This window comes from Blennius ocellaris (assembly GCF_963422515.1).
Source record: "Blennius ocellaris genome assembly, chromosome: 1".
Taxonomy (NCBI): Eukaryota; Metazoa; Chordata; class Actinopteri; order Blenniiformes; family Blenniidae; genus Blennius; species Blennius ocellaris.
The window spans coordinates 19,458,660-19,475,713 of NC_137650.1; the positions used below are offsets into that span (position 1 = coordinate 19,458,660).

The 17,054-nt window shown below is 43.5% G+C and overlaps 1 protein-coding gene across 1 annotated transcript; it reads right to left on the bottom strand.

Moving 5' to 3' along the window:
- Positions 1 to 458: 458 nt before the first annotated feature.
- cenpf (centromere protein F) lies at positions 459 to 16,228 on the bottom strand (the record flags this gene model as incomplete). Its single annotated transcript, XM_080520778.1, has 37 exons — positions 459 to 714; positions 1,781 to 1,899; positions 2,465 to 3,064; positions 3,211 to 3,340; positions 3,554 to 4,681; positions 4,811 to 4,852; positions 4,939 to 5,036; positions 5,122 to 5,311; positions 5,434 to 5,577; positions 6,232 to 6,450; positions 6,577 to 6,782; positions 6,874 to 6,982; positions 7,084 to 7,325; positions 7,606 to 7,714; positions 7,943 to 8,078; positions 8,181 to 8,283; positions 8,370 to 8,581; positions 8,707 to 9,611; positions 9,713 to 9,886; positions 10,001 to 10,588; positions 10,701 to 10,979; positions 11,095 to 11,224; positions 11,457 to 11,665; positions 11,832 to 12,038; positions 12,158 to 12,437; positions 12,551 to 12,680; positions 12,770 to 12,905; positions 13,043 to 13,165; positions 13,504 to 13,632; positions 13,742 to 13,867; positions 14,084 to 14,286; positions 14,482 to 14,755; positions 14,834 to 14,925; positions 15,074 to 15,201; positions 15,413 to 15,483; positions 15,770 to 15,895; positions 16,067 to 16,228. The coding sequence occupies 37 exons, from the start codon at positions 16,226 to 16,228 to the stop codon at positions 592 to 594; spliced, it is 8,382 nt and encodes a 2,793-aa protein (XP_080376904.1). The 3' UTR covers positions 459 to 591.
- Positions 16,229 to 17,054: the final 826 nt, after the last annotated feature.

Below are 17,054 nucleotides of genomic sequence, written 5' to 3' on the forward strand. Positions count from 1 at the left end.
CATTGATCTAAATATCAATAGGAACACGTGGGACCTTCAGACAGAAAACAACACATAAAAGTCAGATTTAGTCAGAGTTTCCTTTACTTACAAAAAAATGAGAAAAAGTTAAAAGAAAAAGCAAGAACAGAAAATATAAGTAGCTGCCAAGTGATGCTTGGAGAGAGGGAGTCATTACTGTACAAAACGTTTCTGAACATTTACATCAATGCAAACAACACTAAAGAGGGGAAAAGGGCAATGACTCGGTGGTAAAAAAACAAACAAAAAAACAACAAAAACAGGCATCCACAAACATAAAACACTGACAAACAACAAAAATTCAACAGAGGAATACAAAAAAAAAGTTTAACCCCCCCCCCCCCCCCCCCCCGCCTAAAAAATACCTCATTTACATGAAAAATATATGCTTCCTCCAGTGCTGTGGAGAATATCTGTGTGATTGTGTTACTCAGGTGGTCAGTTAATTTTATGGGCAGCGAGAAGCAAAGAACAGTGAGAAAAGTATGCTACTGTAGTTTGTTTAGTCTAAACTGATGATACAAAAAATAATAATGAGCAAACACATGTAGAAGGAACTCTATAGTTCCCCTACTGGACATGACAGTTGTCTTCTTGTGGTTGTTGCTCGGAGGCGCTGAGAGAACTGAGTGAGCGACGGGTTGCTTTGCCGTCAGCAGTCGTACCAGGAGAAGCACTCTGGACGGGAATGTCCTGGAAAAGAAACACCAAAAGGAAGAAACAAATGTATTATTTAGAGAATCATTTGATACATGTTTATATATTTACTTTCATTTTTCCCCCACTCTTGAACCTGGACTGTTTGCCGTTCTCCAAGTCTAGCATTGCTTTATTGACCCAGAGCGACCCACCTAAAGGAGGGGGTCCAGGGCTCCTGGAGACCCATTAAGAGTCCTGGCGAGCATCTGAACAGTCCCTCCTATCTCCTTTCCTATCCACTTTTCCTTAACCCTTAAAGTGTTTAAGTGGCGGCCATGATAAGGAACGTTCGAATTCTCTATAACCAAAGGAAAGGATTCTCAATGCTTCCTTCAGAGCCTCCTTTAGCCTAGGAAACACCAACACCTTTCCTAATCCCTATGACCTCATCCACGGGGTGAAGGAAAACAGAAAGGAGGGACTATTTGGAAGCGTCTAAACTAGTACCTACGTACAGAACCAAACAGGAGGCAGAATATTAGGTCCTGCTCAAATTTGTTGCTCCATTGGTGGAGTTGGTTGCAGATTTAAAAATAAAAAAACGGGGAGCCAACATTATATATAATGGAGACAGTCAGTAAGATGACTGAGCTCCCGCTGACATCAAAATGACAAAATCCACTAAAATCTGAAAATGTTTTAATTGTAATTGAAACACTGTTCAGAATTGCCCACAAGGCTCGACGAAAATTCCCTGAAATGTCCAACATGTTCTCAGCACACTGTGAGTGGTGCAGCTTGGAAACACAGGAGAAAGCAGATATAACAGTGTACAGACTTCAAAATCTTACATACCACAACATGCAGCTTATATTTAGATCTGTTCACTCTGTTGTGCTCGATTTGATGTGTTCAGACTTATTTTCCCCCCCCTGCCTCTGTCATAATACTGATATTTGTCATTTTATCACGTTGGGATCCACTCGAAAACAAAATGATACGTCCACATTAATTATTTGAGCAAAGAGACTTTGCAAAACTGCCGAGTGCGGTGTGAAATGCTCAGTGTGTTTTTGTTTGAGTCGACTCTGCCGGTGAGAAAGATGCCCAAACAGCTCACCTTGACATCGGCTGCAGGTGTGGAGCCGGCCTGTCGGGCCGCCAGCCGCGGGCTGCAGCGCTTTGTGGTTCTCCTCACGATGAAGGGACTGGCCTCCCCCAGGGGGATATCAGCAAACCCTGCGCAACAAAGAAAGAAGCTAACGTTAATCCCAAGAGTCATGTGAACAAAGCATCAACGGTTCTACACATATATATTTACTGAAAGCAACACAAGGTTGGAGAAGCCGTATGAAATTCACAACCCACGATGCCAGAACAATTCTAAGTCGCGATAACATTTGTATTCATGGGTAGGTCCCTACAAGATTGACCCATGGCCATTTTCCTGTGAATATATCTTATCAAGTGCAGTGGTTGGATCTGCTTCCGTGGAGTTTCAATATAATAATTCACGTCCTCCAAAATGAAAGTGAGTAATTTTTCAGTCGACAAATTCCTTAGTTATTTCTAGACTGTCCCATTATAACTCAAGTAAAATCTTCAATTGACTGATCAGCTGCTACAGGTTTACTGCACCGAGCGTCCCTCCTTTCTCACTCTCCAAATATTTAAATGGAACCATTACGTGTCAGTAACTTAACTAACCAGTACTTTCCTGCAGGATCCGACAGAAGTGGAGGTTTGCGCTCTTGTGCCATTCTACCGTTGTGGCTATAGAAGAAGAAGACGACTGGACACTGACCTCTCTGGACCAGCTCAGGCAGCCCCTCTGGTCTGAACTCCTTGTCCACGTCTCTTTGTTTGGGCGTCATCATGGCGTGGGCTTTAATCTTCTTTGTGAGGTTGTGCAGTGCCTCCTGGGCACCGTCTTTGTCGCTGATGTTACCGTGACCCCGTTTCCCCTGAGGAGACTTCTGAGTCACTGAAGGAAACACGTTTTCCAGATTTTCCTCACAGTGCTTGGAGGACTTCCTGGTGGAGCGGCGGCCGTCGGTGGCTTCGTTCCCCTGTTGGCTCACGGTCATCACCTCCAGCCGGGTTTTCAGTGCGTCGTTGTTCTTCTCCAGCTTGTGGACTTTAACCATCAGGTTGCAGTATTTATCCAAGCTCTCGTCAGCCTCCCTGCTCTTCTCCTCCAAGACTTGGTTTACTTCATCCAGCTCGCTTTTCATTTCCTCCAGCTCTTTATCTTTATCCTTTAATTCCATCTGTTTTTCTTCAGCTTCAGTCCTCTTCTTCTCGAGAGCCGCCTTCAGATCTTCCACTTCTTTCTTTCTCTCTTCTGCCTCAGTTCTCAGGCGGGTGGCCTCAGTCTGCACCTCTTCATCACCCTTTCCTTCGCCTGAAAAGAAAAGATAAATAAAAGGGAAAACATTCATTTGCACTTCTTGGAGATCACACAGTAAGTACCAGTGTGGCTGAGCTTCCTTTGTATACGTGTGTAGAGCCTAATCTGACAATGCTCATTCAAACCAAACAGTTTTTCACCTGAGCCGCTTAACATGAGCTGCTTCTCCTGCTCCAGCTGTTTGCAGGTCTTCATCCACAGACTCATCTTGCTCCTGGCAGAGTCTCTCTCCTTGGACAGTCTGGTGGTGCAGGTTGTCAACTCAGACACCTGAGTTGGGTGGACAAGAGGGAAGTGAAATTTAAGATGAGATTTTTGTGTACTTCATATAAAACCCCACTTTCACTTTTTACATTTTCGTGTGTTAGACTGTGAAGTAAAGAAAAAACTTTAAAAAAAAATTAAAAAAAAGGTACACATGCCGATTACAACTTCATATCTGATTCACTCTTGACCTGAACAGATCTGAACTGATGTATTTACCTGCCCACTGAGCTGCGCCACGGACGTCTTGTGTGTTTCCACTTCCTTCTCCAGCGAGGCGACGGAGGACCGAAGGGCCTCGAGTTCACCTTTCAGTTTATCTTTCTCTTGTTCCAGTGAAGAAAGAGCTGCCAACAGGTTTGTTTTCTTTTCTTCAATCGAGCAAAGAGACGACTGCAGGTCTTGTTTTTCAGCCTCCAACTTGTTACTGTCCTCCTTGAGCTTCTCCTTCTCTTGCTTCACCATCAGGAGAGTTTGCTGAATATCCCGTTTCTCCTCCTCTATGGAGGCCAGGTCCGACTGAAGCTTTACATTCTCACCAGCCAGCCCACTCATTTCCTGGTCAAGTCTTTTCCTCTCTTCTTCTACAGATGACAGACTGCTGCGGAGGTGATCTCTCTCTTCCTCCAGTGAGGACAAGGTCAAATGCAGCTTTTCGCTTTCTTTTACAAGTCGTTCATTTTCTCTTTCCATCTGTTCTTTCTCCGCCTTCAGAGACAAGAGTGATCTTATTGAGGCCAGTTTCAGCTCTTCCTCCCCCTTAAGCTGCTTTTCCAAAGTGTCTCTCTCTTCCTCTGCGTTTTTTATTAGCGTTTTATGCTCCTCAATTTGCTTCTGCAAGGCCTCAATGTGAGTCTTGGAATCGTTTCTTTCCTTCTCCCAGCCCTCTTCCCGGGAGCGACGCGCCTCTTCTCTCGCCTGCCACTCCCGCACACAAATAAGCAGCTGTTGTTTCTCCTCCTCCAACCCGACCAGCAGGGACTGCAGCCTCTCTTTATCCCCGTCTCTTTCCGTGCTCTTTTCTTCGAGCGAGATCTCCCTCTGGCGAGAGGCCTGGAGCTGTGCCTGGAGCTCGTCCACTTTTTTAACTTGCCTCTCGGCTTCCTCCCTCATTCCCCTCTCCAGCTCTTCCACTCGGCACTTCTGCCTGTCCTCCTCCGCTCGTCTGTCCACCTTTTCCTTCTCCAACCCTCTCTCCAGCTCCTCCTTAGCAGCCCTCAGCTCATCTATTTCTCCGCTTTTTCTCTCCAGCTCCTTCTCCAGAAGGTCTTTCTCTGACCGCAGGCTGTCCAGCACAAGCGAGAGCGCCGATATTTTCTCACCAAGTTCTTTCTTCTCCTGCTCCACCTGATTTAGTAGTTATAGAGACAACAGCAGAAGGGAAGGAAGAGGGGAAAAAAAAAATGCATGTGTGAAATGGAGAAAGGGTGTATAAATTGAACACCCATTGAATTTTCTGTTATGATATAAAGGTACCTGATTTCTTTCTTCTTCGAGCTCGGCTTTGGCCGTTTCAGCCTACAAGTAAAGCACATCAACATGAGATGCAGGTCAGTTTACGGAGTTTACAGCTTTTGACGATCTGGTTGACTGTTATAAAATACCTGAAGCACAACATCCTCGAGGCTTTGCTCCATATCCTCCTTTTCCCTCTCGAGTGCATCGATGCGATCCTGCAGTGAGTCAGACTTTCTCTGGGCAGCTGCAGAAACACAGTCAGGTTTACAACAACGCTTCACAATAATACTCTAGTAGTTATGTGATTCCGAACAAGTCTTGAAACTCACCTTTCAGCAGCTCTCCCATTTTCTTTTTCTTCCTCTCATCCGACTCAATGCGGACTTGGAGTTTTTCAATACCAGTTTTCATTTGCTGAACCTCGTCTTGTGTGGAGTTCAGACGAGACGCAATTTCTCCCTTTTCAATCAGAGAGAACTCCAGAGACTGGGAAAGGCGATGAACTTCTCCCTCTAATGCCTTTTTTTAGTTTAAAACAAGAGGGAAACAAATGAAGATTTAAATGATTTAAATGCATGTATTGCATCTCCTTCAACCTTACAACATAAAATGGCTTGAAAAGTGGCCGACTCCCTCTTTACCTGTATCTTCCCAACCATGGACTCGGAGCTCTGACTGGCACATGTGTGATCTTCTTTTATCTGGTTGAGATGATCAATGAGCTCCTCTTTTTCTCCATGCTGTTGAGAAACTGCCTGTTCCAGCACCTTCATCTGATCCAATAGCTTCATGCAAAAAAAAAAAGAAAACAACATACATTTAGACCAGTGATTCGCAAATATCTTAGTGTTCACCACCTCAAAAAAAACTTTACTTCTTCAAGTAACACAACTATTATGATGGCATTAAAACAGGCCTGTATATTCAACTTAACAAGGCTCATAATCCCTTTATCTCTGACAAAAACATCAAGCCAGATTAACAATTACAACTGATTTTCATCAAACCAAAGACAGACAATACTGATTCCAATGTGAATTTCTTGTTTAATGTGTGCTATTTTTTTGTGTTTAATGAGGGAAAAAAAAAATCTATTTCTTTTATATACCATTAATGGAGTACTGTGACGTTAGTATTAATCATAACAGAACATAAGGGAAGTAAGGTAAACATACTTGATTTATAATAAAGACACAGAAATCTAATAGCATTTTACCGTTATTGTCATTTTAGCCAGTGCAATATAATCTAAATAACTGACCTCATCAGAACATCTCAATAAGACTTAATCTTGTGTTCAATGGTTTTGGACCATCAGCAAACCTAAATACGTAAATGCTCTTTCAACAAATGAAAAAAATACCATTAAAACAAAACAAACCCCCAAATGCCCGGAATCATAATCATTCGCAAATTTAAACATAAATCTATGTCTTTACCTGTTGTTTTTCTGTCTTCAGATTCTCTGTGGTGCTTTGCAGGGTTTCATACTCCTTTCTTCCCATTCTTATGTCATCTTCCAGGATGAAAATCAGGTTTCTTGTGTCACAACTACTTTTCTCCAAACTAGTGAATTTTTCTTTCCATTGGCTTAAAGACTGGCTGAGCTCATCTCTGTCCTCGGTGCATGACACAAGCTCAGATCTGAGCTGCGTCGTCTGGATAAGAAATGAGATTCAGAATTGTGAATATACAGAAGTACAAGGTAGGTTAAATACCGATTGCAGTTCTGTTGAGTTGTTCATTTTTAGGCTTTTTCCTGAGCACACCATTGTTATTATTACCTCCGTCATGAGTGTTTCTACTTGATGCTCCATGCTGGAACAACTCTTCCTTTGGGTCTCGATTTCATTCTTCAGTTTGGCCGCCTCCATTTGCATGCTCTCCAGCTCAGACTCCATTCCCAGGATATGTTGCTCCAAGTTGACTTTTTCAGAGCGAACCCTCTTCAGCTCGCTCTCCTGCTGAAGAAACTTCTCATCCCATCCACCTGTAGAGCCAAAGACGATCTTTTTTATTTTTAAACAGGAACTAACTTTGAATCCTAACAATGGTGTGTCATCAATAACCTGAGTGTATACCTTTGGACATCTCAAGTCCTTCCAGCATCTCCATCACATCAGCCACCTGACATTTAGCCGTCTGCAGCTGTAGAGTTAATGAATCTTTCTCTTCCACCAGCTTGGTCAACTAGATATCAGACACAGAGTTTAGCATACAGACAGAAACTAAAACTTTGATTATTGATCTGGCACTGAAAGAATGTTTAGCAAAGTTTTACTGTATTTCACCTCATCAGCAAGGCCTTTGTTCTCCTCCGAAGTGACGCTCAGCTGATTCGCTGCGCTGCGCGCCTCCTCCTCTGCAGCCTGAACTTTCTCCTCCAAATTCTGAACTTGGACTTGGAGCTCAGACGTCAACTCCTTCCTCAGTTCCAGGTCAGATCTCAGGAGGTCAAACTCTGACCGCAGGGAGTCAAGTTCGTATACTTGTTTGGCGATTGTTTCCTCGTAGTTTTGGGACGACTCCGGCACTATTAAGCAAAGGTTTGATTAAATAACTTGTATATGTATTAGATGAGTAATAGTTGTTGCAGTTCTGACTCACAGCAATGCATTTAGATGAGTTTGATATGCATGTAGTACAATAAAATAACGTGAATGAAGTTGTTCTTTTAAAGCTGTATCTGACTGAATGGTAGGAAACATTTGTATTCAATCTACAGAAAACCTAAAACCACTGAATCTAAAAATGAGCTTATTGTGAAGCTTTAAATAAAAATATAATGTTATCGGCACAGCAGAATGACTCACCACAGGACCTGAGATTGTTTCTATCAGTGCGGGGGGAGGAAGGTGAAGTCCGGTCACACACCACAGGCTCACCTTCAAGATCTCTGGAATTACAGCTTTCCCCAGAAACCTAGCGCAAATAATATTGAGACTTGAATCATGACAAAAGCATGGCGTAGCCAAAATATAATGGTGATATCTTCACGAAACATGCAACTCCTTATAGGTCTGCATCCATTTAAACCTTGTCATCAAACATCTACAAATAAATTCCTAAACTCAGTACAACTTTCACTTTTTTGAATGCAAGGTTATCCAAATATAAATGTATAACATATCTAAATTAATTTTTTTTTACCTCTTGATGAGGCAGCTGCTCCTTCTCATCACTCATTTCCCCGAGTTTGGTTGAGCACAGCTCCTCCTCCTCCTCCTGCTGCTTCCTGGTTGCTTCTTCTTCAACGGTGTCAAAATTTGGGGCCGATTCGGTCTCACTATGAGGGAACATGGGAGAATGAACTTCAGATTTGGACACAGACCCAACGCATAACAGGAGGTAAACTGGACATCTCTGCTGAATACAAAACCGTTCATACCAGAGAACCTCTTCAGGTTCATCCTTTCGAGGAGAGGATGCAGTCGCAGTGTTGCTCACGTCACATGTTGACTGTGCAACATTTTCCCTTGCTGCCGCTTCATCTGCCGAAACAATTACAAATCATTTAGTCAAATAAAAAGACAAATTTCTTCAGAAAAGCACGCACGTAGGCTTGGTCTGGACTCACCCTCAGCTTCTGCCTCCTCACACTCCATGTGGCGGAGATTCTCCGAGATGTTCTGGGTTTCATGTGATTCAGAGAGCTGCTGGATGAGGCCTTGTTGCTGGCTGACCTGTTCCTGCAGGACGTCGTACTGCTGTTTGAATATGCTCAGCTCTTTCTGTAGAGCAGCAAGCTTCTGGCACAGTTCGGCCTGCTGCGTCTCAAACCTCTGGCTCCTGTGATACAACATAAACGTCAACACATCCTTTTAGTTTTCTTTCAAAATATCATGCAAGTTTCCACGGCAGCAGTTCAGAGGAACCTGAAAGTGTGCGTGGGGGGGGGTTGCAAATGGACATACTGCTCTTTCTTCTCCTCCTCTGAGATTTTTTCTTGCATCTCCAGCTTTTCCTTCAGCTTCTGCTGCTCTTGCTCAGAGGACAGGAGGTCGCCATGGATACGCTCGTTCTCCTCTCGAAGAGCAGCCACCTCGTCCTCGCGAGTCCTTATGGTTTCCTGAAGCTGGAACTTTTCTTCAGCTGATTGAGTCACGCCAGCCTGCAGCTCCAGGTTTTCCTCAGACAGTTGACTCCAACTCATTTGCAGCTGCAGCTTCTCCTCCAGAGCAGCATTGTACTTGGCAGTCAAGTCACTCTTCTCAGACGTTAATGTAGACAGTTCATCCTCAAGCTGGATTTTCCCCTCATCCAGGTGTTTCAGAGTGGCCTCCAGCTGAGCTTTTTCTTCAATCACCTGATCAAGAGTTGCTTTAGCTTCGTGACTGTCAGCTCTGACCGACTCCATTTCAACTTCTGTTTGCTGCTTTTCTTCAGTGAGCTGCGTGACGATTGTCTGCAGTCGTTTGTTGTCCTCAGATAGTGTGTCCACGCTGCCCTCCACTTGTTTCTTCTCCGCATTTACTTTAATAATCTCGGCACTGACTCGCTCTTTCTCATCCTCCAACTGTTTTAAAGAGGCCTCAAGGCAGTTTTTCTCCCTTACCAACTGATTAAGATGATCGTCTTTGTCTTGAATTATCCGATTGAGAGCTGCCTGTGAATCTGTGTTTTCTTGTGCCGTCTGACTGAGTTTAGACTCCAATGCAGCAAGGCTCTCTTCCAGCTGGTTTCTTTTGATGGATTCCTCCTCCAGGCGACTTATTTCACAGCTCCTCTCAAACAGCTCCTCCCGGGCGGTGACATATTTTGTCTCCAGCTCAGAGTTCTGAGCTTGAACATCGTCCAAGCGACTTTCCAAAACGGAGACCTGAAAGTACACCCATGGATTAACATGTTTGCTCTTGAGATGGAAAAAAAAAGGGGGGGGGACATGTGTGACAAACATCTGCTTGAAACAAGTGTTCCAACCTGGGCCTTGCCGTCCTCCAGTTGGGCCTCCATGTGAGAGATCTGTGTCTGGTTCTCAGTGAGCTGACCCTCCAGTGACTCAATAGTTCTCTTTAGTTCTTCCACCTGGTTTTCAAATGAGTTCATGACCGTCTCATTGTCTTCCAGGTCCATCTGAAGCATCTCCAGCTGAACCTTAAATGAATACGTGAAAACACATGTTTACCACTTGTAACACGTTTGAACTTTGTGAACTTGATGCATACCAATAAACCAGGCATGTGAACTACAAGTACTTTTGTAACTCACCTTGATTTTGTTCATGGCGGCCATTTTCTCCTTGAGGTGGTCTGAGGTTTTGACCTGCTCTACCTCCGCACTGTTCAGCTTCTCCTTCAGATTGCTTATGGTGTCGTCTCTCTCCTTTAAGCCTTGTGAAGCAGCAGATAGAGTTTCCTTCATGGTCTTGATCGTCTCTCGATGAGAACTCAGCTCAGCTTTGGCAGCGCTCAGTGATTTCTGATTGGCTTCAACGTGCTCTTTTAAGCTTTTCACTCTGTTGAGTAACTTTTCGGTCTCCAGAGAGTGACACTCGGATTGCTGACTCATCTTTTCTGTGAGGCTGTCCATGTCTTTTTCCAGCACAGAGATCAGTTTAGCCTTCTCATCCAGAGTGTGCTCGAGGTTGGACTTCGTTTCAACTGTGGACAAGTGGCTCTCCTCAAGAGATTCAAAAGACTTTTTGAGCTCGGCGTAGGACTGATTGACCAGATCCAATTCATTCTTCAAGACTGGAAGCTTTTCTGCTGCATCTGCATTCACATTGACCTTTTCTTCCATGGAAGAAATCTGATCCAACAGAGCGTTGTTCTTCTCAGTATGATCATGCTGGAGGATCTTAAAGAAAAGCAGATTTAGGTTTGTTATTTGGATTTCACCAACAGTTCCATTTGCAAGGTGTCCTATCACAAATGAACAACTAGACAAAATGAGATATGCGATGTTTCACCTCTGCCTCTTTCTTCATCGTTTGAACCGTGTTTTCCAGTTCAGCCTTTAGTTTCTCCACAGACAACATCTGACATTCAGCCTCTCGGAGCTGCTTCTCCTTCACTTCCGTTTGGGATCGCTGATCCTTCAGCGCCTTCTCCAACTGTGTGAGCTCCTCAGATTTTGTCTCGTACATCTTTCGAAGGTCTTCTTCTCCATCGGACATTGTTTTGATTTGCTTCTGCAGCTCGGCGCAGAGTTGCTCCTGCACCTTGAGGAAATGCTCCACGGAACTGATCTAAAACAGACAAAGAATAAAAATACAACTTAAAACAGACTAAATAGACACAAGTAAACAATGGCGACTCTGTTACAAACCCGATACAGAGCAGCTCAACATTCACACGACAGACCTTTTGTTTTTTGAGCCCCAGCTCTTGTAGCACCTCCTCCAGTTGAAGCTTGACAAGTTCCGTCTCTCTGGCCTTTGCGGAAACCGTCTCGTCACACTGCTTCAGTAGAGCTGCTCGCTCTTCCACCGCTCTGAGGGACATTGATGAAATATAGAAAATAAAACGTTCAATAAAGTTACAATCACTTCTCATAGGAATTTTGCTTTAATATAAATGTATTTTTCATCATAAAAGCCATTACACCGGCTAAAAGGTGGAGGAAGTAACATGACGGTATTTATTATCGGCAAGAGAAAATATGTTTTTGTAAATCTGTGGTCAAAAAACTTGGGAAGAGGAATAATCCGGTTCACAAGTCCTACCGGGTGTTTTGCTCTTCCTGTTGGGCGGTGACCTGCTCCAGGCTCTCTCTCAGCTGGCCGATCTCACACTGACTCAACTCCATCAGCTGGTCTTTGGAGTGCACCAAGTCACAAGTCGCCTGATGTTCGTCCCGCAGCTCTGCGTTTGCCTTTTCAGCAGCTTCTGCTCGAGTCATTTCTTTGTGCAACCGAAGCTCCAGATCTTTGACCTGCTCATATGAAACACAAAAGAGGTGATGGATAGAAATGTCAGTTTGATTTGAATGGTGACTCTTGATCAGAAGAGTTACTTCAGCTCTTTTACAGAACAATTTAGGAAATCGTGACATTTATTTGCGAGAATCAAATGATTAATGGAAGGACAGTTTGGGTCACCTGAGCTTCAAGTTGAGTGACCTGCATGCCGACATTCTCCAGGTCTTTCCTGTGCTTCTGCGACGCCTCAGAGAACTGAGACTGGAGCTCATTGTACTGATGCTCCCTTTCCTCCAGCTCTGTGCTCTTGTTGAGGAGCTGTCCCTTCAAAGAATCAATGTGAGCGGAGAGACTGGCCTTCTCTCCCTCTGTACACACAAGCTTCTCCTGCAGAAAATAAAGAAAATGTTAGGGCTATTCAACTGCCATATTCTCACAATCCAACGATTACCCCCTCTTTTTTTTAAACTTTCAATTAAAATGAATATCCAATTTCATGCACATACCTTCAGTTCATTATTAGCCTCATTTAGTGAACTGAGATTGCTCTCCAAGTCGTTCATTTTGTCAGTGAGTGCTTTTTGCACTGCTTCAGTTTCATTAATCAGCGTCTCTTTTTCTGCCTTCCACTCCAGCAGGGCTTGATGTTGTTGCTTCAGCTCCGCACACTCTTTCCGGCTCACAGTGAGACTGGACTTCAACTCCTGGGCCTCCTTCTCCAAGACAGTCAGCTTGTTGCTCAGCCTCTCGGCCTCTTGTTTCTGTTTCTGTACTTCATTTTCAGATCTACAATGTAAGGACGACAAATACATCACAACTGAGTCGTACTTCAGAAATATTCACTTCTTAGCAACACGAGGGTAAGTTTGTGTCGCTCTACACAGTGAACTTGTGAATACCTGTCGGTTTTAGACTGTGCATCAGAGAGGCCTTTCTTTAGGTTTTCCAGCTCTCGTGCTGAAGTTTGAGTCTGCTGCTCCAGTTTGGTCTGAAGTTTCTTCAGCTCCTCGGCCTGCGTTTCTGATTTTGCTTAAGAGTCAGGAGACAATCAATTAAACCACCTGGTAATTCAAAGAAAATGCATAGCTTTGACATTGCCTTTCGTAAAGGAGATTTACCTTTGAGATCATCGAGTAGTCCTTGGGTGCGTTTGAAGCTCTGATCTAAGTTCTTCTTCTCTTCCTCCAGCTGAGACAGACGACGGCTGCTTTGGTCCAACTGGACAGTAACACAGTTCTTGTCTTTCTGCAGCTCCTGGTCGGACCAAGAAATGGACATAAAATTGAACAGGTCAGGTACAAAAGACAAATTATTACATCCAAGCCAGCAGTGATCCCCGTGTGATGGAAACTCACGGTTATAGAAAATAGATCAAGATGAGTGACACCCACCTCCATTTTCTTACGGACGTCCTGTTCTCGGGTCTGGCTGGCCTGAAGGTTTTGTTCTGACCTTAGCAGTTTTTGTTTGTGTTCCTCTGTCTCTCTCTCCAATTGTCTCTTCTGGTGGTCCATCTAAAAGAGAGCGAGTGTGACAAAATCATTTAGTGCACATGCTGATCTTTAGTAAATGAGTTTAATTTAACAAAATGGTTCAAATTAAACTACAATAAGTTTTTGTGCCGTACATGCAAACTCAAAAAGCTGAACATGCATCAGTCGTGCTCTGTGAACCAGAGCATAAATGCAAGAACAGAGAGAGCAAAAGTCATGAAGCTCCTCAATGAATTAAAAATTTCTAGATGAAAATAGTTTCTACTCCATCAAAGGGTTCAGAGCCGTCTTAGCAAAGTGTGTTTATATGAGACATGAAAAAGTACATAAACATAAAGATGAGCAGTTAAATCATCTACCTTCTCCACGTCGGCCTGCAGTACATTGTACTCTTTTTCGGACTGTGTGATTTCTTGAGTCAGTTTGTTTTTGGTCTGGTTCAGTTGCTGATCCAATGCCTGGTGAGAACTCTGCAACTGGGCAAGCTCCTGCAAAAAATAAATAAAAAGATTCAGCAATTATACTATAACTTCTAATTCTGCATTAAAACCTTAAGAAAGTCAGACGTGTTGAAAACAAAACTCTCCGCTGCTGCACCTTCTGACTGTCTCTCTCCTGGTCTTTGATTTTCTGCTCCAGAGCACGTCGGCAGCTTTCAGCGTTGTGCCTCTGACAGCTCATCTCCTCCGTCACTTGTTTCAGCTTCTGCTCGACTGACGAACACTTAAAACAAGCCATAATATGAAAGTGATTATTGACATTTGACTCCTCTTTACTACAGAGAGCAAAAAACAAGACATGTGTGTGTGTGTGTGTGTGTGTGTGTGTGTGTGTGTGTGTGTGTGTGTGTGTGTGTGTGTGTGTGTGTGTGTGTGTGTGTGTGTGTGCGTGCGTGCGTGTGTGTGTGCGTGCGTGCGTGCGTGCGTGCGTGCGTACTACCTTGGCCTCAAGCTGCTGGTGCCTGTCTGTGGCTTGAGTCAGCTCGTGGCTGGTCTTGGACAGATCTTTGTCCCGATCAGCAAGGTCTTTACGGGCCTGACTCAGCTGAGTTTGTAATTCCTGAAGTTTGGAAGCCTGGTTATGAATTTCCTTTTCCTGATTCGACAGATTCCTCTCCAAATCTGACACACGACCACGCAGCTCTGATGGTGACACACACACACAAAAAAAAAAAACTTTTAAACTTGCTTCTGTATACATGCTACCCATTTGGAAGGGGGATCTACGGGGTACCAACGTCTTCACAGCTTGGGAATTCTCAATTACACACAATGAAATGCATTTCATTTTTAGAGATGAAATGACGTAAATAATATCAACAAATTATGAAAACCAACCCTGGTTGAGTGTCTTCAGCTGTTCCATCTGCTGAGACGACCCGCTGGGACTCTGCATGACTATGGAAGAGCTCATCCTTTGGCTAGGTTTGATTGGAGTCTCTTCATGAGCGTCCCACAGGGACGCCCCCCGCCTCTTTAGAGGCGTTACCATTGCGTCCAGTGACTGGCGGCTGAGAGCCTGATCCTGCTGCTGCCATGGGAATATGGATGATCCAGCCTGGCGGGCAGCAATGTCCTTGTGACCGACACTGACGGATGACTGATTCAACACCTCGAGGAAAAACACAAGTTAAAAATACAAACAAAACACCCAGCTAAAATGATAACTAAGTTTAAATAGTGCACTTACTTTGACCTGCAAGACTTTAAGTTCAGTCTCCAGCCGTTTTCTTTCTTCAACCTCTTGGTTGTATTTTTCCTGAAGTTCATCAAACCTGTTGTCTGTAAGCAACAAAAGCAATTTACACATTTTAGTGAATTGAAAATCCATTCGTAATATCTCACAATGAGCTCACCAGAGCGAATCGCCAAGCAGATAAGCTTCCAGCCATCAACAAACAATACAGGTGAAAAAGAGAAAATTTCATACCCTGCTGTCTGTAAGCCGGAACAAGTCCTGGAGTTGTGAAACTCTTCTGTGGCGTCGTGTGGGACTGTAACTCAGATGAGGAGGAAAAGGAGCCAGCAGGCTGAGAACGATCAAATTCATTTTTGTACCTGGATAGATATTCAAAAAAACAAGAAACAATGACCGAATTAGCATACAACAAGCCAAAAGTAAAGAATTAGACAATTTCATTGTGTCAAATGTAATTACATAGTCTTAACTGTACTTTAGCATTAATACGATGAAATAGCCATACTATCGTCCACCCAGGGTGTGATCTGCCCCCCTGTTGTAAGTGTTGTGTCAGACACACTAACTCACTTCTTGAGCTCCTGCTCCAGTCGCTCGATGGTCTTCCTGCAGGAGTTCAGCTGACCCTCCAGGTAGCTCACCTTGATTTAACAGGACAAAAAAACACAGCATTCATGTTACATTGACATATGGCTACTGTGAAGTTTTCTTCTTTGAGTAATCATTGCAGACTATTACAGAGTGATTTCATGTGTTGTATAAGTGTCAGATATCATATACAGGGAGTATAAAAAAAAAAAAAAGCAAGCACATGAAAATTCCATCGTAGGCATTGGAACACGAAATGACTTGTTCTCCTCGGTAAAGTCAATTTCTAAGTTACAGGTGATAATGATGTCATTTTTACTTCTGATTTTAGAAACCGACCTGCTGTTCTTTGACCCCCAGGTCATGGACGACCTTCTGACGAGCTTTCTCCAAGGAATCACAGGACTCTACTAAAGACTGGTTTTCTCTTTTCAAAGCAGAGATCTCACCACGCTCACTGTCAACCTAGACAAAGAGATACAATTGTGATTAGTAGTATTAATAATAGTAAAAAAAACAGTTTGTCTCCTGAGAAAAAGTACATTTATAAAAAAGACAATCACATTGATAATTTTTTCTAAAGCTGTTTAAAGGTTGTCATACGTCTGCCCAAAAGCACTGCACGTAAATACCGACCTTCTGCTTCTGCTTCTGAAGTGCAGCTTCCAAAGAGTCGAGCTGAAACTGCTTCTGTGACCTTTCCTTCTTCAGCTTGTCCAGCTGGACTTCCAACTCCCGGATCTTCTGCAAGGCTTTCCCAGGAAGTCCATCCTTCCACTCCTCCACTGCCCAGCTCATGGTTCACAACCTGGCTCAACGAAAACGCATTTTCAGGATGGAAAAATAGAAAGTCAACAATAAGCAGCCTAAATGTCAAATGTTAAATTCAGTGCCAGTTCAGCACAGGAGACAAGCACAGACATAGTTATTAAGCATGCCTTAAAAGCATGTTTTCTGACAATAAGAAAACACCACAATACCAGAAGACCCACAACACATTATCATTGGATGTCCCCTTGTGGATGATCACAACCACAATACGTTACACGTCAATGCATAAATAAACACGTGAAGCCGAGGTATCCTTCAGTTTTCACCACAATCCGTGTGTAATTTGCGAGTTTTTGGATAAATAATTATGTTCAAAGAAGAAACAAAATGTAAATGGAGGAGAAGCGAGGCTAACGTTAGCTTCTTTAAGAAGATACTACTCGCAAACAACAACGTGAGGCTGAGCAGTAAACTCCGCTCGTTTAACGCGGCAAAGTCACATTAGATGAGTAAAATAATGTACAATTCCTATGGAGTGGATTAAACGTTAGTGATGTTTCCTTAAAGGTTAAAGTGGATGGTTCGGTACCAGAACGAGACGTTTCCGTTGGACTGAAAGGGTTAGGGGTTAGCGATAAAGATTACGAATCGGCGCTATGAAACGAGATGCTGGAATTTAAAACTCGGTTTGAAACTTTTAGCGGATGCAACGGATTGTGTATATCAGCTCTTACTTTGGGTGCGACGCTCCTTTATCTTCTTTCTCTGACTGACCGACTGTTTGGGTTGAGCTCTTTAGAAAATTCAAACTCGAGCGGTGGGAAGACGTCGTCCATTTTCCTCTACGTTCATT